Source organism: Strongylocentrotus purpuratus, unplaced genomic scaffold (assembly GCF_000002235.5).
Source record: "Strongylocentrotus purpuratus isolate Spur 01 unplaced genomic scaffold, Spur_5.0 spur5_scaffold_6, whole genome shotgun sequence".
Taxonomy (NCBI): domain Eukaryota; kingdom Metazoa; phylum Echinodermata; class Echinoidea; order Camarodonta; family Strongylocentrotidae; genus Strongylocentrotus; species Strongylocentrotus purpuratus.
Genome location: NW_022145612.1, coordinates 2,476,915 through 2,500,605, shown reverse-complemented (window position 1 = coordinate 2,500,605; position 23,691 = coordinate 2,476,915). Strand labels below are relative to the sequence as shown.

At 36.3% G+C, this 23,691-nt stretch overlaps 1 protein-coding gene across 2 annotated transcripts in view; it reads left to right on the top strand.

The window, feature by feature from the left end:
* LOC579955 (coatomer subunit zeta-1) overlaps positions 1 to 23,691 on the top strand; it is a 63,901-nt gene that overhangs the window by 17,008 nt on the left and 23,202 nt on the right. For both annotated transcript variants that reach the window (XM_780043.5, XM_003724029.3), the window contains exons 2-4: positions 1,230 to 1,298; positions 1,734 to 1,815; positions 6,298 to 6,445. In XM_780043.5, coding sequence (XP_785136.3) covers positions 1,230 to 1,298; positions 1,734 to 1,815; positions 6,298 to 6,445 — 299 coding nt within the window. The remainder of the gene's footprint in view (positions 1 to 1,229; positions 1,299 to 1,733; positions 1,816 to 6,297; positions 6,446 to 23,691) is intronic.

The following is a 23,691-nucleotide window of genomic DNA, read 5'->3' as shown; positions in this document are numbered from 1 at the left end:
CTAATCAGGTGTTTCTGTGAAACTTGGCATGAAACATATATTCACACGTTGGCTTTGAATCAAATATAGAACAAAATTATATTCTTTATATATATATGATAAAGATCTGATTGGCCTCCATTAATATTTAATTCTGATTATTACATAATCAGAATTCGAAATTAAGGCTTACCCTTAATCTAGTTATATAGATAATTAATCTGTGCTAGTGTTCATGTCAATGTAATCTCCAATTGATATGAAAGAGTTTTCATGAATATCACTGCTAAAAAAAATGACTTGAGACATGAACATTTGTGTTTAAACTCTTTGTATGTTGTAAATTTTTGGTCATTTACCATTTGAAACACAAAATTTGTATCAAACCACATGATCTATTTTTCATGTGGCATAACATGATTGAAAATTAAATTTGCTCCAATTATTGAGCATATTTGTAGGCCTCATAAATATGATAGGTAAAATTAGTAAACACTTGCACCTAAATATGAAGAAGAAAAAATGAAATTGCTAACTCATTGTCCAACTTGTCCATTCGCCTGCTTCCCTTGGGAACCCCCCTCCCAGCTAATGGAACAGGCCATATGTCTGACACAGGACAAGGAGGAAACTCGTGTTTCAAGGTGACACCTTATCTGATATAGGGAGGATGCTGATTTAGTGTTCAGGAGGGACCCTGCCGGAGTCCAGGGCCATATTTTGTGCCTTTGTGTTCTTGAGATATAGCGGTCAAAGTTGACACCAGCTTCAAGCGTTATTTAAGCCATCGACTCTGGCATTGAGGACTGACTTCTGATGAAGGATCATGAAGAATCTGATTAAAACATGAAGCATATGATCATTTTAGTTTTCTTCGATGCTCACTTTTGAAGAGTCCTAGTTTGGTACATGTAGAACTCAATTTTGATGGCGGTCAAGGCACTACATGTACCTGCCCAAATGTTTGTAGCCTATTTTCTCTTCTTTCTTAGAGATTGGAAACATGTGTCCTGTTCTATTCAGATGAAATGCTTTAAAGAAGAGTTTCTTCTCTCTAATCCACAACCTTATGACTTTGTGATAAATCTTTCCCAACACTATTACATTGTACCCTTCTTAAATTCTTTATAGTGGTATTATGAAATGTACATGTATATGTTTGTTAATTAGAAATTCATTACTTAAAAGAAACCATGAGTGTTTTTCTATGATTTTATAATTTTCTCTTTCTCCTTTAATCTGTCTTGCAGCTTGCTAGTTTGTACACAGTGAAGGCAGTGGCTATCCTGGACAATGATGGAGAGAGGTTACTAGCAAAGGTACTGTGATATGCTCAAAGATATTCTTCATCTATAGATTTTCAAGTATTTCAATGACCCTGAAATTTTATGCAGTTTTAAAATGTGTGTTACTTAATAACAAAGTGAGTATTTGTCTGTGTACATGCATCACTGAAACTTTACAGCTATCCAAGATGTCAATATGTGGAACTTTTGTAACAAATACAAAATATTACAAATGGTATTTTTTAGCTGATATCCAGAAGTTTTTTTGAATTACCGCAGGTAATGAATATTAAATTTACAAATCAGTATTAAGTTTAATGTATAAAACAGACAACAAGCAAACAAATGCAAAAGTACTTGAACTTTCCAGTATCTGTCCCAAGCAAAGGTACTTTTATATATAAGTCAACCCCTTTGAAATTTCACATAACAATTGCATAACTTTTCTATATTATGTTGTATGTGCAGTACTACGATGACACATTTTCCACTGCCAAAGAACAGAAGGCATTCGAGAAGAACCTCTTCAACAAGACACATAGAGCAAATGGTAAGGTTTGAACAGATACTCTCCAATCCTGTGAACTCTGTTTGTAACCCTAATTTGATGCTTTCCACTATGGTTCAGAGATGTGGAGATATCGGTGGGAAAGTCCAATGTATTTAATCATTGTGTGTCCCATACATTACCAAGTATTGAGGATTTGTGAACATTTTGACACATTTTGAACAAATTGACTTCAAAAATGTAATTTCTCTTCGTATTTTCTATTTGCTCCAAGCTCTTGAAGAGCTATTAATCTTATGCAGTGATCAGATACACTTATATCTTACTTGTTAATGTATGGGACAATATAGCTTAGACTTAACCTGGTAGAATTTAAGAATAGGGCTTGCAAAACAGAAATCTTATGAATGCTCATGTTGCAGTCACTGATTGTAATAATGATGAAAGATAAAGACCTTCTTAGGTGCTTCATTATAAAAAAGCTCTTTCTACCATTACTTTGTGAAGAAAGTTTGACCTTACAAGAGTTTTAAAAGACCCCCAGCAGAGTAGGGAATAAGGGATGTAATAAATGAATGACAGGTGGAGCAGACTACTCTTTCCTCCCTTTCATGGCCAGCATACACTCTAGGGTGGAAGTATGATACAACTTTACATTTTGGTATAACATCTAGCTCCTCTCCTTTATGTTCAATGTCTTTCATTCACTTGTTGGAGGGGCCCGTCATCCCAGCATGCTGCCAATCCCTATTCCCGTGGATGGTGCAGTCCAGAGGACACTCGGTGGTGTGTGAAATGGCAAAGTTCATTCCGCTTTCCAGGGGGATTCCATGCATGCAATGTTTTTGATTTCCCCATCTTCCTTCCTGTCATTGGATGGTGACTTTCTTGGGGAATCTTCAGACTAGACCGTCAGGGATGGGATCTGTTGACTCAATATCAAAGAAGGGCCCTTACTTTCTCTCTCTCTCTCTCTCTCTCATCCCCTCATCCCTCTAAATGTGAGGACTTGATGCTTTGTCTTGGGAACTTTATGGTTAAAGAGAGAAATATCCTTATAACTATGTCATCTGAACCTGATGATAATAGAATTCAAAGCCATTGTAAGTTCCTTGTCTATGATTATGAATCAATCGACAGATTAAAATTTTATGACACAAGATCATTTCTGTTATAAATTTTACACCAAACATGCTCTTGATGATCTGAAAATGTTAATAAAAATATACCTAATACAGTCAGAGACAAAATATATTCATACACTTAAAAAACATTACCGGTAAAATTTATTTATCATCTTGGTATATATTTTGCAATTAGGAATTCCAAAAAAAATGTAATTGCAGAAATAGAAGTTATGTCATTTGTTATTTTGCAAATACATAAGATGTATTTCTATTTCAAAATTTGTGCTAGAACTTTGTTTGACTTTCCAATACTGGGGTTAAATTTAGATGACCTGAAAGTATAGTTATGAGCTTTTGATTTTAGAAGCTCACTACATGTATCTTAAGGGTTTGATTCAGGTCTATTTTTAGTTTGCATAACCTTGCGTTAGACAGATGTTCTGTATGCCTCACACATTTTACCATTTGTGAAGAATAATGATTCTCATTTCTAAATTTTAATATTGGGGGAATGGAATTTGTCAGTTTCCTCACTTTCCTGGGATATTGATGAAAGAAGAATGGTAATTTCTCTTTCTTGTCAGTACTCAGTTTAAAAAAAACAAGATTGAAATACAGTGACTTTTCATTTATGATTTGAAGGAAACATTTGTAACCATGACACTCTTGTGAATAACTTTATATTTGTTAATGTTTATATTGCCTTCTTTGAAATATATGGATGATATCATGAGATGCAAGCTGAAAAGAATTAGAATAGAACAAATGTCACAGAGCAATGTTTGAGGGGACTTGTAATCAATGTCTGTTGAAAGCTTTGGTTTTACAGGAAGTATTCATGAAATGAATTTTTATTGTGAAATTTTATTCTGTCCAAGCTAGATAGCTCTGTGAACATAATACATTTGTAGAAGAGTTGCCATGTCATACAGGGAATAATGGAGAATACCTGACAATATTTGCCTTCCAATCTTATCACATGCCAGCAGTTTTTCAATTAAGGAGATAAAATCTTTTCTAAGCATTTTAATATAATTCTACTTGGAGTCCCTTACTTGTGAAAGAAATATCATAGGAGAAAAGAGGTGGATAGTAAGTTCTGTTTTTGTATAAATTGGTTTCTCAATCATCGAGAGTTGGTTAAGAGATATATCATTAAGTGCTCGCCTTCTTGGAGTTCCTGAGAGCTCAATTCTGCGTAACGGCGCTCCAGGCCAGCGGGGCATGAGTGTCTCTGGGATGTAAACGAGCCTTGAATGCCTAGCCCGCAGGCAGTATTCCTCCTCTTGTGACTCAGGTTGGGGGGGGGGAACAAGTTATGTTTTGTGATTGCATCTCTCTCTCTCTCTCTCTCTCTCTTTTGCTCTTTCTTAAGTTTGCCCACCTTTAAAAAGAAGCATGATGGGAAGAAGGACATTTAGGGTTTTGCAGACCATTGAGTAGGATATAAAAGGAATAAATAAAAAAATAAAAATTATATTTTATTCTTCTACGATATTGATTACTTTTCATTGGAATATCCTGTACTCTTGACACTTTCTTTCTTTCTCTCTCTTATACCCACTCTCTTTCTTTCTCTCTCTTATACCCACTCTCCTTGTTTCATTTCATTTCACTCCTTTTTTCTGCTGAAGATCAATGAGAGAGTATTCATGTGTGATAGATAATATATTCATTTAAGATAAATCTGTATTAATTAATCTATTCAATTAAAAGAAAAAAAACGAGAAGAAAACAGCAATATCATTACAAGAAAAAAGATCTAAGATATGAAGGCAGTAAGACGCATCAAAAATTCATATAGTACTTGGCAAAACTTAAATTGTTTTAGACCTAAAACTTCTAATATACAATTAAAAAAAAAAAATGTCTGACTGATTAATCACATTCCTGGACAAAACTGCTCACAGTAGGTTTTTTTCATACAATCTCTGTGGAGGTGGCATGATTAGTATCATTGCCCTAAAACATACAAACCTAAATTGGACTGTTTTCCATTGGGGTTAGATTTGAATCCTAATGTCATATCTCTTGCTCACAGTGTACATATACTTACATGAAACTTTCATGCATCATTCTTTTTACCTTTTTGATACATCCTCCTCTTCAAGGGGTTACATTTTTTGTGGTTTTTACCCAGATCCTCGAAGAAAAACAAGATTCTCAGGTTTGCATCAGATCACTTGTTCTCCAAACAAATATCGGTGTGGGCGTCTGTCAGCAGCAATAAATAGGCTCAGGGCAGGACAGGATGGGAGTTTGTGATAAGAACAAACCATGGAAAAGGTTCCCAAGTCTCTTGGTAGCCTAAGAAAACCCAAGACATTGTTTGAACATAATTAGGCTCCCCCTGAGTTTAGAAGCAACCTTCTCATGATCATCCACCTGATGAGGATCTAGGGAGAATGGTTCAAGAATAAAGATGGAACACCCTCAAAGTACCTTTTAGGCTTTATCTCTTTTGTCCTTTTAAGACTAACTTAAATATTGTTGTCATGGCTGTGTCTGAACCCATAATAACTAAGGCCTTTGGGATGGACGTATTCACTTTGTTTCAGTTGTCCTTGAACTAGTTTTTGTTTTTGTTTTTATAGTATTCATGATGGCTCTTAAATCCCAATACAGACAGTGAATATATCACCTGTTTAGAACCAGATGGACATTAATTCATATACTTTAACACAGAGCTAACATTCTACTGGCTGCAAACAGACCATATAAGTGCTTTTTACAGACCAAGCAACAGACGATTCTCTTAATACATATCTAAATGTCATCAAAGAAAGTGAGAGAAGCCATTAACTCTTTGCTTGCCAAGGACTTAATAGTTTTTACACTTCCAAATTGTTTGGTAGGTAAATTTCTATGAAAAACAGTATTTGTGACAAAATTGGCCTAAAGCAGCCCCTTGCATGTTCTTGAGGTTGACCAAAGCAGGTAAAGAGTTAAGGAATTCATTTGAATAGATAGATAGACTCAATAATTCATAAAAGAAAATCATATGATCCCACTAATCTTTGCCCAAAAGATTGAGAAAAAAAACTTTAAGAAATTAGAAAATTAAGATCCTATACTCCAGGAGAAGAGGAAGAATGTTGTCTGACACATATTTTCTTGTGCAAATTGATTTAGGGTCAACATTTTACACTAACCCAGCTCTTACTCCAACCCTTGACCAAACACTTTATGCAGTCCTAAACCTAACCTTAATACCTCGATCGCAACCCTAACCATATATCTTTTTATGTGGAGCATATAAGTGGGAAAATCTGTATAAAGTAATCATCATAAAAACACAGATGCATTGATATTTTACAAGTGACTATTGTAATCAGTTTGATAGCAATGCTCACAAGCACCAAACTTATTTAATAATGTTATTTTCCTTTTCTTGCAGCTGAAATCATCATGCTTGAGGGGATGACGATAGTGTACAGGAGTAATGTTGATCTACTCTTCTACGTGGTAGGAAGTGCATCAGAAAATGAGCTTATTCTTGTGAGCGTGCTAAACTGCCTCTATGATTCCGTCAGTCAAATCCTTAGGTAAGTATAAGGGGGACGTGACCCATCTAGGAAGACCAAGACCTCATGGTACAGAGCTTGTGATTGGACAAAAGTTCCTGTCAGTTGCAGTTGTTCATGAGAATAGCCAATCAGCAGTCATGTACTTGCTTGAAACTGTTTTACAGTGGATTCTGATTGGCTATTGTCATGGAGGTGGAGATTGATTGTGACTCTTTTCAATTATATTAAGTTGTATGCAGTGGCATATCTTCCTGTCTCACAGAGACTAACTGGCTCATATCCAATTGTCTCCCATGAAATGTTGACACAAATGTCGATCTTCTCTTCAGTTAAAATTTAAAATCACCAAAATGTCTTGTTTTTATTTTTTTGTTATAAATATACCTGTAGTAGAAGCAGGATCAGGTTGCTTCCGAATGAAGAGATGGATCTACTGTCTACAAATGTTTGGATATCTGCACAAAATTTCGGTTCTGCCAGTCGTTTGCAAACAGACTTAGTATGCCTTTGATATATCTTTCCAAATATAAACTATTTCCCCCATTGAGGATCATATTTTGGAGAGACAGAAATTTGAAGGATGAAGATGTCTTGCTGTATTTTTGTTTGAAAGTCTTCCTCAGTCAAATACATTGAAACAAAATCTTCAATTTTCTATTTGTCTGGTTTCATAGCAACAACAGAAACAAGAAATAACCAGCTGAAAAAGAAAAAAATGGATTGGATAGAATACTCAGGGGCTTGAATATTTGCTCTCCTTTTCAAACAAAATTGCTAGTTTGACTTTTGAATTGAAACAAAAACAAAACTTTCAACAAATATTCATTTGTCTGTATCCTCATTCTCTGCCAAATACAAACCCAAAGGATTTGGAGTGACTCATTGTTCATACAACAAAAGAAAGATAAGCTGAGAATGACTTGATTGTATCTTAGTCCCAGCTCTGCAGCACGCATTCCGTGATTCCTCATTCTTTTCCTGCACTGTTTTCCCATCCTCTGCCTGACTTGTCCCCAAGTGTTCGTAGGACGTTCCCCCTCGTGGGACCTCTCCTTCTTTTTATAGGCAGCAGACAGGTAGTGAGTGAGAGGTTTGGTTTCACAGGTGAGTTACTACGCACATGGTTCCACTTCCAAGCAACATGGCATCGCTAATTGGGCATCCTTCTGCAAGAAGATGAAGATCAACTTTTCAGCCGTTTTATTTTCCTTCCTTATAAAAAGTAGATAATACACGAAGCCCAGGTGCAAGAAGGGGCATTCCCCTTCATTTCTATTTCTTATCATCAATCACAATTGTTTGCTTGATGATTGATGATAAAAAAAGAAATATATTGCAAATCAATGAGTATTCTGTATTATTTTGTTTGTTGCACATACAGGTACCCTAAACAAAGACTTAATATAGTTAGAAAGAGGTATTTGTGCCTCCCCTCAACCCCCACAGCCTGCTACCCCAGTAATTCACTTTGTCTCACAACCTAATCTCACTTATCTCAAATCGAGTTATCCATTGTTCCATTACAGAGGAAATACTGCGGTTCTCTGTTGTCTTGCTATCTCACTCTTTTTATTGAACGCTTCCCAGGTACTGTAGCTTATTCATGCCAAGGCTTCACTCCTCACAAATTCAACTAGAAATAGGTATTCAATTGTTGAAGTCTGTTGCATGATTTCTATTTATTACTTCTGAATGAAATGCTTCAATGAAATAGTGATGTACTGATGTTCCTTTTTTATGACAGATTTATAGAGGTAGAGACTGATCTTGTGATGCTTTTGGTTCTAGAGAAAGATGCTCTTTCAGAAATGTTATGATCTTATATGAAATATTAACCTTTGGTGTGATTGATGATTCACAAGATATTGTGTGAAGAGAGGAGATGTTTGCAGCTTGTTCATATGCTAGCTCATCCTGTTCAAAGAGCCCCTTTAGAATTGATCTTCATTATACATTTATATATATATATATATATATATATATATAAATAGAGACTAGAGAGAGAGATACAATGCTTTTAATTGGAGGTCATTAGGTCAAAAAGGTCACTTCACATAAAAGCAAAATATGGTGGTTTTGTCTTCATCTTGTCGACCACTTCTGTTTCATTTGAGCTTTAGTTATCCTGAAATGCCTCCATCACATCCTGTTGTAAACACAGACTATGTTAGTTATAATCCTATAAAACGCAATCATAGAAATAAATATTAAATTAGGGAAGTAATGCTTTCGAGTTAGTAGTACATTGAGCCAAGTCACTTGAATTTTACTTTTAAGTCTGAAGTCCTGTTATTATTCTTGGGCGATAATCAAGTTTAGGTGTTGTTTTGAAGTTGAACTGAATGTTATAACTTACACAGATGTGCATTAATCTACATATGTGTCCTTGGGCTTGGCAGGGCCCTTAATACGAGTGTTCATACTGCATAAACTAAGTTGCTACAAACTTAGTTGAATTAATTTGAATCTGTACCTTTTCAAAAAGGACAAGGATTTTTTCAGGTTATTCCAGGGTATTTCATATTTGGATTTTTGAATATTTGCAAAAGATGGATACCTGTACTATCATTTAGCAAGAATGTTCTTATGGCATATTTGTTACATAGTAATACATGTATACCTTGGATTGTTTTGAACGTATCCAATTCAGACATTACTCAAACAATATTTTTATATAGAACTTGTGCATACAGACTCTAAATAACGTACTTCATTCCGATCCCCTTCCACAGAAGTTAGTGTAGAGCCCTGGATAAAGCCAAGTTTTCTGTTACCAAGATTAAAATGAGTGGGAACACAGTATCACCTGTGTAAACACACTTCTACATGTACTTTAAGGTCAACACAAAAGTATTTCATGTCGGTTTGGTTAATATGTTTTACATAGTTATATCCCAACGTAGCATATTTATTCTATGAAAACCTTGTGCAGGGCTTCAATCTAAGCTTTCAATTTGCTGGTCCGGACTGACAATTGTGTACTGAACCCTTCCACGTTTAGTATTGAGCCACGTCGAGTGGAAACACAGCTTTTTTCTAAACTCAATCTCGCTGGCTGGCACAATCTTGACATTGACTTGTGGGTTTCCCAGGTAGCTCATTTCCTGCTAGCATGGGCAGGCTTGCCAAGTCCACTGTTTACTCAAACCTTCAAATGGTAGTGATGAAAACCACACATGCCCAACCATACTGGAGCAGGTCTTCAAAATGTAATGAAATGAACAAAGCAACCATTTAGAATGCTTTACATTAGGAAGGAATATGTATTCCTCAGATTATATGGTAAAGAACCTTAGTATCCTTTGGATTGTGTTTATAACATTTATGAGTAGGGATACAATGAACAAAGAAACTTCTTTATGTTTCCTTTGCACATTGCTCTTTTAAACACTGTTTTTAAAGTGATATTTGGCCCTATTGAGTAAGGATCTTAGCTTATCAGAATTTTAAAGGAGATTTTTTTTTTCTTTCTTCAAATTCATACAAATTGTATACTTCATTAGAAACAAACTATTTGGTGCAATGTTTTGGACAGGCATGGCAGAAGGGTGTTGATTGCAAATCTTTCAAAAAAGCTTTCAAAAAAATATTTGCTTCACTATTAGTTTCTTTTTTTCTGTCATTGAATTTGACATCTATTATTTCCATCTCATCCTTAATTTGTTGTTATCAAGGCACCTTATTATCAAAGAAACTAATCACAAATAAGTTATTTTTGAATGATTAGCAAATGTCATGTCTTGTGTATGGACCATATCAGCAATCATTCTTCACCACCCTTGTTGGAGGAAATTGTTAATTATGTTTTCAAACCAATTCATTCTGAGAGCCAACTATAGCTCCTTCATGTTCCCAATCAAGACTTCTCTCGCTAAGCAGTGAGAAAAAGAGGCAAGACTAATTAAGGCATTTGTCACCAAGGCCTAGATACAGTGCTCAGCTAGATGAGGCAGAAGTAGTTTGGAGTTTCAGGTGATTTGGGTCGGGGGAAATGAAACCAGCATCTTATATTTAATTTTAGTTGTCCATAAAGTGAGTCAGCAAAAATAGTCTTTTCAGATGTACTTTTCTAGCGTGAAGCTCTTTATAAGGTCTGTGTATGTACCTTGTGCCTAGGTAAGAAGGGAAAATACATTGATGAGTTCAAATATTATCTATCAGATATTGTGTAAATCTGCAATACTCTTGTATGTATTTGCAGCCAAAGTAGAACCAAAACAATATCTCTGTCATATAATCTGTCACTATATGCTTGTTTTAGTTATTTCCAATTTTAGGGTAGGATAACTTTCTTGAAAAGAGGATTAGATGTTGGACCTGAGAAACAAGCAGCAGTAGAAAGCCAAACAGAGTGGATGAATTCAATTTAGAACCTTCCCTGTTACTTTCCATTGTCTCACAGGAAGTTGTGTGCAAGATTTACTTTTGTTCTCAGGAAGCAATCGTGAAGATTCCAGATTTTGCTTACTCCTAGTCTTCAGTCACTCCAGGAGGGTTCTGGTGAGGGGGAGGGTTCTGCATGGTGAGGGGGAGGGCAGGATACATCAAATCTTTGTCTCGTTCCCCTTCACTCCCAGTATATATTACCCTCATGGATGTCTTTTGAATGGGTTGTGGGCTCGAGAAATGGTTAATTTGTCTGAGGAAATTTGCAGAAATTGCTCAGGAACCTCTTCCTCTTGTGCAAGGTGGCAGGAGAGAGAGAGAGAGAAAGGGAGAGAAAGAGAGGGAGGGTAATATCTTTTCTGCTCCTAGTCACTAACCTTCTTTGGGTTTTGTTTTTTAGATAGGCTTTTAAAAGTTCCATTACCTTGAGATGCTAAGTGTTTTTATTTTGTGCACAGGCTTGTGCTGGTAATAAACTATATGAAAAGAAAGTGAAATATAGGAATGATGCTGCTTTAGTTTGAAAGTTTCACCATAAAGGAGTAGAAGAAATGAAGGTCAGAAGTATAAAAGAGTATGAAAAAGAGACAGAATGTGAGGATGAAGAAGAACTGTCAAAATGTGAAATAATTAGAAGTGAAATGATACGAGATAAAAATAGGAATTTGAATATGGAATATAATTTAGGAAAAGAGAAGAAAGAAGAAAAAGAAGAACAGGAAGGTGAGAAAGTGGAGAGAACAAGAAAAATGAAAAAAATGCTATGAGGTGGAGACATGAGAGATATAGTTTAATTACTTTCAATGAGATATAATGGGTCATCTGTGAACAAAATCATTTAAAAAGCGTCTGAGTGCTCAGGAGAGGGTAATGAGGAGGGGGAAGTGGTCAGGATTATTGTGGCTCTCTACCTGTGAAACTAGGATAATGACCAGACGGGACGCCGGGGCATTGGTCGTCTCATCTAACCTTAAAATAAATCATTTTCTAGAACAAGGGATTATGTCTCTATTGACTTGGCGTGATTGCAAAAGTTCTTATCCCAGAGCAGTCGCTGACAAAGAGATATATTTTTTTCTTGATTTAACCCACTTTCAAAATCATTCCTTTTTAATGAAAGACACCTGTATCTTTGGATAATATCATGGAGAATAGAACAAAGTGGCAAAAAAATTGTCAAGTCAGTGCGAGGACGCTTGACCTTGTAGCGTAATATATTTGTAATTGATAAACGGTAAAATGATAGATGGACAATTGGGCAAAATCTTTTTAGTTTCTGCAGTCAAACCATTCTAATAATAATGGCAGTTAAAGGCTCATCAAAAATGGCAACTACAGCAAGTTGCTTTTATATAATAAAAGTTTCTACTATTACAATTTTAACGGGCGATGTGATGTGAGCTATCATCATTGAGAAAAAGTCAGAGTTACTAGAGTTAGGGTTAGGATTGCAGTTGGGTTTTAGGTTAGGGTTAGGTGTTTGGTCCAGGGTTGAACAGAGAGATTTGTATCTGTTTTCTTACAATCAGAAGTATGGGGTGTCTGTTGAATCAGTTAGTGTAGCTTATTGACCACAGAGCAATTATCACTGGAGCATTTGTTCAACAACTTTTTTGGACAGTTTTGTGGTAGCCACAGAACCTCGTTTATTGTAGTTTGTAGAATATTGCAATTCATCCTGTCTGATTGTGTCATCAATGATCATCTCTGCATTTGACAAATCTGTTTTGAATTATAACAGAGAGATTTGTGTCTGTTTTCTTACAATCTGAAGTATGAGGTGTCTGTGTAATGAAGTAGTTATTCTCAGCCACACATGGGTTAGTCATTTTAGTGGTCCTCTGAGCATTGCCTGTAGATTTCTGATATAGGTCAAGCATGTTGAGGTGTGGCTTTGTTGGTCATGACAAAATGACCACTAATTAGAACTTTTGGTTGCAATAGTCTTAGCTTTAGCCCTTTATCTGTGTCATGACCTCATGATTGAGGTCATGATATTCAAGTAATGTGATAACTGTTATTAGTTTCATTGTATGATTTTCAGATTTCTTTAATCCCCTTCAATCATCTTTAAATCCTGTAACAATTATTGTTCCCATTTCACTTCCTAGAAGTGTGATTTGTGTGTTCCCCTCTTTGCTATTCCAGCGTCTCTCTCACTTTCAGTGTTAATACATGCAATCATGCATAACCCACTTCCTCTACCTCAATTTGCACTCATTTCACAGTTTTGTTTGTTTCTCCTTTTCCCCATCCCTTTCATTTCCTTTGTTTATTGCCTTCTTTCCACTCAAATTTTCCTTGTAATTTTGTTTCAGTTTTTCAAAATCACTATTGCCCCTTCACTCTCTGTCTGTCTTCCCCTATTTGTCCTCCTGTCCCTCTCCTTCTCTGTGTCTGTCTGTCTCTCTGTGTGTCTGTCTGTCTTTCTCTCTCTCTCTCTCTCTCTTTCTCCCTCTGTCTCCCTCTGTCTCTCTGTCTCTCCCCTCTCTGTCTCTCTCCTTCCCTCCCCTCTTTCTCTCTCTCTCCCTCTCTCTCTCTCTTTTGTGTCTCCCAAGGCAATACTACATGTATGACACATCTGCAGGCTTTGATCTCGTCTGATCCCTATACCCTGATTTCATCCACTACTCACATCACCATTAACCCTTATGGTTGATCCATGCAGCTTTGTGAAGCTTGCCTCTCTTTGTCTTGCAGTAATTAATCAGCAGAGTTATTGGCCTTCTCTTCACATCGTCATAAGTGCTTATTGCCCTCCAAATTGATACAGACACAATTGAGGATGACGCGTGTCACGCAGTGTCCAAGGAAGCGTTGATACCAATGTGCTGCCTGCCCTGATTGGTGCATGTGTCACACCTCATCAAGTCTCAAGGGTGCTATTTCAGTCTTCTAACCCCTCTTTCTTGTCTCCAATTACTGATTGGAATCGAAAGTACCAGCTTGTCTGGCTTTGTTTGGTGATTGAATTTGAAAGCATTTCTATTCCTGCCCAATTGTATTATTTATTGGTTCAGGTGAATCTGCTTTTCTGTCTTTTGAGCGGTCATTTCTAATGTTTGCTCCTTTTCCCTGATTAAGAAAGAATAGCTACATGTGTACAGTACATTCCATCCGAGCAGATCATTGAATTATTGGTTTCTGAGTGATTATTGATTGGTAACCAAATGTCTTAAGCCTATAAATTGGTAGGCAGATTGTATAGGTATCACCATCTTCTTGAGACTTTGTGGAAGATTTCATTTACATTTTCTTGCAATGTTAAGCTAACTCATAAAATTATAAATTTGTAAAAGAGAAATAGAATAAGTTCCTTACCATAAGTAAAAAACCTTAACAAATCACAAACATAGTCATCCTATTTATTCATTTTGTATGGAAGTAAATAACTTTTATACAATTTCTAAGTGTGACGCAAGGTTTGAACTTGTTTACTATAGTTGCAGAAAACATATAAATCAAGTCTGATGAATAGATGAGTTTACAAAACTCATGATTTTTATTTTGAAATTAGAAATAAAGTGTTTAAAAAAAAGTGCATAGGTATGTGGGTCCTTGACTGAGTCCTGGATGGTTTTAGCTGATAAGACGTCAACAGTATGGCAGAAGTCATTTGGATTTAGTCTAACACTTCTCAAATCCTGTAGACAGAAGCGTTGAAATGACGTTTAGGTAGCTATGGGAAGCCAGGTGAGAATTATGAGTAATACAGGTGTGCAGCGGCAGGGGATGACTAGGGGGGAATGGTGAGGGATGGGGATGGCTGGCAGAGGGCAGGTGAGGAAATGCAAAAGGAAAGTTGCAACGTTCTTTTCAACCGATGTGAGAAAAATCTGTCAGTTTTATTAGAGATTTAAAAAGGGGGAGAGGGGAGAGTTGAAGATAGAGCAGAGGGGAGGAAGAGAGAGAGAGAGAGAGACAGAGACAGAGAGAGAAAGAGAAAGCAAATAAAGAGGTCATTGAGGAGAAGGACAGGGAGTAAAGTAAAGAGAGATTTAAATCTAGAGAATGAGAGAAAGAGAGTCATGTGACATGATTTGGTCATGGTATCATTTAGATAATTTTGGAAGCAGGTGATTGGGTACTAACAGATTTTAAAACAAGAAGGTAAACACTGATTGTGAGATGTCAGATGTGGAAATTCTGTGTTCCTGCATGTATGAGGTATGTGAATGCGAATGGTTTTGATTGATGTAAATGAAATATATTTTAACTTTAATATTTTTGGAATATAAAGGAGTACTTCAGAGCATAGATATAGGGATTCAAACTTTTTGTTGCTGGGTTCATCACTCTCTACTAATCCTTTATTCCCCCCAAAAATATAGGTCATATGACAAATAATTGTAAGAATCTATCCTTCCACTCTTCCGTTGTAAAAGAATCATAGTAAAAAAAAGTGAAGCATTCTGTCACTTTAGATCCGAAGGTGTTTCCATTTTCCATCATCTGTGAATCCATTTTGCTCCAAGACACCATCACATAAGGACAAATAAACAAATAAAATGACAAATAAAATGAGCAAACTCCAAGAAAATGTTGGGGAAATCAAATCAAAGGTCTTCTCAGGGTTCCAACACTAGCAAACATAAGGTGAAAATGTGTTATTTGGGTTTGATTTGAATGTTGTGGGGGAAATCAAGCCGTGTGACTCTTTATTCATTTGAACGTTTAGTCCCTCGGTGTACCTCAAGCTGTCTGCAGTAGCACACAGGTGTACTGATGAAGACTGTTACCTGTAGAGATGAGATAAGCTTCAACCTCCACAGGCTTACAGATATTTTGCACGGAGCAGTTTCGCTGCCAAGTTCTGACTGTTATTCGGCAGGTGAGAGAAAGGAGAAGGGAAACTAGAGAGTGCTTGGGTAGGAAGAGAGAAATAGTGTAGAATAAGAAGTCAAAAGAAAGTGAATTGAAGAGAGAAATGAGAAGTTAGCAATGAGAGATAAATGTAAAAAGAAGGAAATCTATGACAATAATAAACATAGAAATGAAAAGAGCAATGAAAATAGAATATTCTGGTCTTACAATGTGAAACAACTTCCAAGGTGACAGTGATACGTACAGTATTTTAGAAATATTAGATATTTCATGCAAAGAGTATCAAATAGTAAGCTTGATATTAAACTTATTCTACTATCCCCATCCCTCTCATAATGACTTGATATCTGTCTAAGATATGCATGGGAATATAGCATAAAGACTGATATTAATAATAATAATAATAAGACTACAGGTATTGCAAAAAAAAAAAAAAAAAAGAGGTATTATTGAATTTTCTAGGGGGATCAACGTGGCATTTGTATATATATGTATACCAAGTACTGACCTTTCTCCTTTACATTATACAGTGGTTGATAGATCCAGTTTTCTGTACATCTTTTTACATTAAAGGTTTATTATATTATGTACTGTTTAAAATTTAGTATATCATGGTGAATTCAATAGCACGTAAGTGATATAAATACTTTAGTAGCATATCTTGTTACTTGCAGTTACCCATTCCAGCTGCAAATAGATATAGGCTCATCATGAGAATTGGTATCTTGTTAAATCTATCTTCAGTTAAATTGGTAGATTAAGGGATCAGTAAAGCTCTATGGCCACTAATGAGTTATAAAGTAGTGAGCAATCCATAAAGTGACCCTCAAAATTAGATTTGATTCAGCTCTTGCCCCAGAAGCAAGGGTGTGGCATCATATCCAGGGACTTCATTCACCTGGACACGTCATGTGACCACCAGACGTTAGAGTTGATTGGCTGCAGGCTACAAGTGTATTGAAGGTGGCAGGAGAGGGTAAACTACAAGGTTTCTTGATTAACGGCCTGTTCCAAATGGGACCAGGGGAGAAACAAGTTAGGAGAAATGAGGTAATGCAAATTTGAAGGCCCAACTATGACTTGGCAAGAAGAGAACTAAAAAGTACATTTGAAGAGGCAATGAGCCTGTGGTTACCTTGTAATCTCTGAGGTTTCCAGAAAATGTTTTTTTTCTTCTTCAGGTTCATTTAAAACCCCATGAAGCTTCCTGTATGCATATGAAGCTAAATGTTTGCATATATGCAAGTATACATAAGAAGTGTCATATTTTAGTGTGAAGCTGCTCATCTTTAAAGGTAATACAAAGTTTTGGTATGGGGTCATGAATTTGGTTCAAATGAACATATTGGAAGCATAGGCGATCTTACAATATTCAGTGATCGTTGTCGCGGTTGAAATCGAGTCTTAAAGTGATGAAATTGTAAATAATAAACTCTTTATGTTGCATAGCGCCCTCTCAAGGTCAATATATTAATTGAGCTATAAAACAATGTTCTTTGAATAAAATCGACTGATTTGCTATTACCGTTTGGAATATATATATCACAACTACATATTCTGAGATTTTTATGGTCGCAGCTACCATCGTATGATCGTAGGCGCTATTTGAAATTTATCAAAATTTACCGGGAGCACCGGTAAATTTTTATATTAAATTTTTCTCAAAAGCAGAAGTGTTTTAGGGGCTAAATTTTGTAGTGCTTATAAAAAAATCGATAGGGGCATCCAGATATATCAAAATTTTAAAGAATCACTATCCAGCCAATTTTCAAAATTTACCAAAACTTTGTAATACCTTTAAGCCTATAGAAAAAAAAGCACAGAAAAAGAGTTCTATCCCCTGTGTGAAAAATTCACATTTTAAAAAAGTGAAGAGAAGCAAAAGCGGATTTATATACGGTACCAGTCTGAGTATTTTATAACTGTTGTTTGTTTTGTAATCTGCTGAATGAAAAGAAATCTAAACAGTGAAATATGTGGGTTTTAATGTCTACACATCAGTAATATCATTTGAAAACAAAAATTTAAGCAAGGTCTGTATTGAAGATTTTGTTGTAATATCCAGATACCTTCTTCATGAAAACAATGTGTTGATATATGCATTTCTATGATATTAAATTGACTACGTTGTATGAGTCTAGAGGCATGAGTAAAGGAGATGGGTTCTAACTACTGAGTTCCAGGCACTTTTTTGTATTTCGTAAGTAAGTATAGTGGTTTTTGCTTGTTTTAAAGTTTACAAGTATATGTACATTGATGTAACTAGGTTGATATAGAAGTGAAACATTACTAGAAGGAACATATAGGATGTATGTTATCATTTCAGGACACAAACTTTCATGCTCCTTGCAGAAGGTCGTTAGTATGTGTGTGCACACCACATAGTCAATTCCTGATAACTCATTTTTGTCTGCTTTATACATACATGTACTATACCATTATCAGATACGATATGTATTGCTCTCTTAATCAACTAATACAAAAGAGAAAATGGATGTTAACTACCTACCATACTTTGAGTAGTTTTGTATCAAGTACACACATATTTTAAAAATTACTGGCATTCTAGTGTCAAGGACCTTCTGCTTATCACGATAGTGTACGTCTGCGTTCAGGGGAATGACACAACGAACTTACACAATTTTAGACAAACATTCTGGATGGACATTACACATACATAGGCAGGGTTAACTAAAGTATCACTAGATCCTAAGAAGAAGCAGACTGTTCAATTAGTAAATAGCCTTGTTGTCAATTTGAGTGATTAATAGACCAGACAGTTAGAGTTTGATGAGTTGACAACTGGTTGGTTTGGTTTGATGAGTAGGCCAGGTTGCCCCCTACCTGGGCTTGTCTGTACAGGAAAGGCATTCATGAAGGTTTCTCAAAGGTTACAGGGGTGGTCTACAAACACGTTCCTTCTAGAGGGCAGTTCACATATGTTCTGGAATTAGTGGTGGTGTATGCCTTAGATTCCTACTGTGAGCTGCAGTTCTTTTCCTAATGAAATTTTCTATTATAATCAATAATTAAAAAAATAAAAACAATTATGGATTAGAAGATTTTTTAGGAGAAATAATCTTTATATTTCATTCTTATGAAAAACAAGTTGAAGAAGATCTTGTGGAAGTATCAGCTATTGCAGTTCTTTTATGAAGATTCCTATATTGAGAGCAATATACTCTCAGTGTTTCATCATATGAAGATGCACTATTTATTCAACTTTGAACTTTGTCTCCAGCTGTAACGAGCCAGCCAGTCAGTCAACCAGCTAGGTACCCTATAATAGGCTGTTGAGCCTAGTCATAGAATATTAGTTCTGCCAGGTACTAATCTACTGTTCATAGAGACAGACAACTAGAGTTGAAGATCGTTCTCAAGGTCTAACTAATTATGCAGAGTCATGTCAGGACATGCTCGCATAATACAACACAAACAAGAGAGCAAACATGTAAATTAATCAATCAAGGTAAGCATCTTAAGAACGCAGAAGGCGTCTACCCAGTTTGGATATCAGCAAGTCCAAGGTATTTGGTCATCCACTGTCTTATCCACTGTCCTATATGTTACCCAGAATGATGGATACTAAACAACAATTTAAAGTAAAGGTGTAATTGTCCTTGATGCTTGATCTGATCAAAGCTCTAGAAGGGATGTGAACTTCATATAATTAGCAGAAAATTATCTTATACTGTAGTCAGAGCAATAGCAGTTCTAGAGGGATAGAGGAGGCTCAAATCCCCTGAAATTACTTCTAGCACCCCCAAAGCAAAGTAAAAAAATGTAGAAAATCAATGCAAAAACTCCAAACACCCCCTAGCCCCCTACCCCCCCCCCCAAAAAAAAAAGAAAAATGTTTTGCTAGAACCGCCTCTGAATCACTGATGTTATCAGTTACATATGGAACCAAATACCCTGGACTGAATTTTCCAGTACAAAATGAGCTTTTTCTTCCCTCTTTTGACTGGGAATCTACATTTAGGGATGTTAAGACTTAAGTGTCATTGCTCTATTGTAATCTCAATTGAACATTAATATTCAAATAGAAAAACATGTATTTGACTCGATCCAAGCCAATTATGGACCTTAAGGATCTATGTTGTAGATGATAAACCACAGATCTAGATGTTACCTTGCCTCAAAGTAAGAACTATAATCCCTCAACTCATTTTCCTGATCTATCTCTGAAGAACAATGAGAGAAATGCTTTCTGTGCCCTGCAGGAGAAATTTAGAAAGGAGCCAAAGTGACAAATGTCACACCCAGAGTTACATGTAGATGTTGTAGGGTATAATTCTTGAGGAAGAAGGGAAATATTACTTGAAGGTTAGCTCTAATCATGTAAGATTGGATCTGAGTAGGAATATGTCAAAGAATGTATTTAGAGTTGTAAGAGCGCATCAAATTAAGATTGCTAAATAAAGGTTAACATGATTTTTGCCCTTCCCGTAAAGTGTTTATATAGAAAAGTAAGTATGTGTATTCCCTTTTATTTTAACATCATGAGGTAAAAAGATAAAAGTTAGGGAAGCACTGTTTGTGAAGAGATGTCGTCCAGGGATGCTATTTTCAGGCTCTCACTTGTAGCTGATTTTAGGCACAATGGCTTGATAAAAATGCTATTTAAGGACAGGATGGTTCACCTTTTTTAATTTTCATGATTTCATGTGGCAAATCATGACCCTAATTAGTACCTTGGTTTTAATAGCAAGACCTTAGAGAGAGTAAAACACCTAAATATAGGATTTCATTTTTAATCAAAATTTGAATGAAAGTCTTGTAAAACAAGTATGTCCCTCTCAAGATTGATGTTTGCGGCGAAGCTCCCACGAGGTGTTGTGGGTAGTGTATTTGTCAGAGAGAAACGATAGGAAATGGAAATTTCCCCTTGCTGTGATGAGGTGATGATGAGAACTGTCTCCTATGTTGACAAGCAGGTATCAATCATGGTTTCACAACCAACCAGAGAGAGGGAGGGAGGGAGGGAGGGAGGGAGGGAGGGAGGGAGGGAGGGAGGGAGGGAGGAGGAGGAGGAGATGATGTTGCAAAGATAGATGATATGAAGGAAGAGAGAGTAGAAAGAAAGAAGAGATAGGTCGAAGGTTTGATGGTATCGTTGGGTTGATGGTGTTGCTGAGATAGGGGGTGAAGAGATGTTCGACTGTTTACAAAAAAAGGAACAAGAAAATGGGGGGGGGGGGGGGGGTAGGAGGGGAGGAGAGGAGAAGAGAGAGAAAATGTTAGAAGAATGAAGAATGGAGTTATAAGTTCGGGGCACATTCATTGGACCAATCCAACCGATTCTTACCAGGGGAAGGGAGTGAAAGGGAATGAAGAAAACTGGATAAAAAATAATCAACTGAATAGTGTTACGGTATGTCATGTATATTATGAAAATGTTACAAGAAGAAAAAGACAAGATGAATGTTAAGAGATGAGAAAACCAGAATTTACATTTACAATTTAGGTTCCCTTTTCCCAATTGCATGTTACTGTATTCCTGACTCATCACATTGGCATAATGGTCAATATCATTTCTTTCATAACGTGTATTGAAATTTTTGAATATGAGTGTGCTTGAGATGACTGGCTGGATCTTGATCTCTATTCCCTCGTTCACTTTCCACAGCACACTCTGATGAGCAACAAAACAGGCATTTTGCAATAAAAGTACAAATTCCCATTCAATTTTGGATGGATTCATTATCAGCTGTTTTCTGCTCACATATCTGGTCTGTGCACTCGCCAGCCGGGGACCCAAGATGTCAGATCGGTCCGTGTGAGGTGTCACGCCTCCTGAAGGAAGTGCACCACATGTCAGTGCATCAGTGGGAGTTAGTACACGTTACCATGACGATAGGACTCTAATCATCTGATGACTCGAGTGATAGCCTTACACTCAGGAGGGAATGTCTGTGTTGTGACATGTACATTTTGCTCTCTTGTTACATTTGTAGGTTTTACATGTAACAGGAGGAATGATGTTAAGGTTTATTACTGAACCTCAAAAATAAAGATCCTTATGGTTGTTTATTTACTAGATACTGCATTAATATACTGTGCTAAAATTACTTGTAAAAGGGAAAGTGTCAAGAGATGATTCTAAGCAGGTGATCAAGTAGAAAATGTGAATCCTCAGGAAGGGGGTTGATTAAACTGGCAATTTCGAACTATTGTTGCAGACAATATCATATAGTACAATGAAAAAGAGCATTTTGATATTCAGTGATTTCAAATTGTTCTTTTTCTTTAAAGTATGACTAAAAAGAGAATAAAAATGTATCTATAGGATGGTCGTGGTGTGTTCCCAATCCCTAATGCTACCTTTTACATCTTGATAATTTGTTTAATGAGAGCTGATTTAATCTACATGCAGTTCTGATGTGACCTACATGTACTCAAGGTCTTATGATTGTATCATGCAGCTGTGTGTAATGAAATCATCTTCAATCGTGGAAAAAGAAAAACTTAAAAAAAGAAAAGAAGAGGAAACTCATGTTCCACCTGTTTTGTTATCAGCGCTTACATGTGCCTCCATTAAACGCTGCTTAATGGATGATGCTAATGTCGCTCTTAAATTTTATAACAAAGATGTGGGAGTGTTGAGGAGATTGGGTGCACTTGGATGAGGAAGACTGACAAGTTGACATTTTCTGGATCCAATGGAAGGGCACCGATCGACGCCCACCTGTGCAAAACTTGGATGTAGACACACCTTTACTAAATTAACCCGCTCTTGCCCAAAGTCATTACGGGCAAGGTGGGAGCAAAGAAAGAACAGCTTCCAAAACGATCTCGGCAAATTGCTCCATGTTATTTTATGAGGCAGGCACCTTTTGGAAACGTGTCAAGATTATTATGGAACAGGGTTTGCGATAATGATAATGTGGGCTTTGCAGTGAACATAAATGTTAATAGGCATAGTTCTGAGTTTGCATGGCTATTACTCTTCATAAAATGTATTTAATATTTCATTAATCTATATAAAGGAGTATGCTTCATGAGATGAGACAATTCAACATTCAAATTGTTTTTCCAAACTTTGCTCTGTTTATCAAATCATAAAAATAATTGTAGTTCATAAATTTGACATAATTAAATCCCCCTTGCATAGTTACATGTATTACATAAACCTAGAGGTGTGCTGTACAATAGTTAATACATTTGGATTATTTCAATATATTTGAGTTATTTGCTCTGTCAGTAAATCCCAAATCATAATCCGAGTCATTGGAATGATCTTGCTCTATGGTTTGTTGTAAACAAGTTTTAAAAAAAATTAAATATGATTATGATCAAGACGAATAGAATAGACTTTCAGGTTTGATTCAAATAAGGTATTGAAAGCAGGTTTTGAGAATGACCCAGCACTTTGAAGCAAAGATAAGCTTTAATATAGATCAATGAACTTTCCTTTACCTGCATGATAGTGTACCTGCAAGATAGGATAACTAGTTTGTAAAGCCAGGTGAGATTCAGAGATGAAGGTGCTTGACTTAATTGTAATGAAGCACCTAGGTCATGTGCTAAGAATTTATCTTCCAGAACTGAAAAGCTGTGATAACAGACAGTCCGTCCTACTTTGACGCCCAATGTGGCACAATTATCAGTGGGACGTCACTCAAAAAACAAGACAAAAGTACTCCAAGAAGAGTAGGTGGGACTGCAACACCTGTTTGGGATTTGCCAACTTGTGGTAGTCCCATGTTGTTATGTGCTGTGGGTGTTGAGGCTACCATGTGTTGTCTAGACAAGTCCACAGTCACTCGACCACTGATGTCTCTCCTGCTTTTGTTGTTCTGATCATTAAAGATCGTTCTCGAACATAGCAGTGGAAAAATTAGCTAAATCAAGATTTCCATGGGACATAATTGTGTATTTGCGAGCGGAGAAATATTGTAATATATGAAGACTAGATATGTTCCTTATCCATCAGTTTTTGCTCAGTTTGGCTAACATGAACACATAGGTACAAATAGCTCTGGATATTGCATACCAAGTAAACTATCTCTCCACAAAATACCCCCCCCCCCAAAAAAAAAAAAAAAAAGACA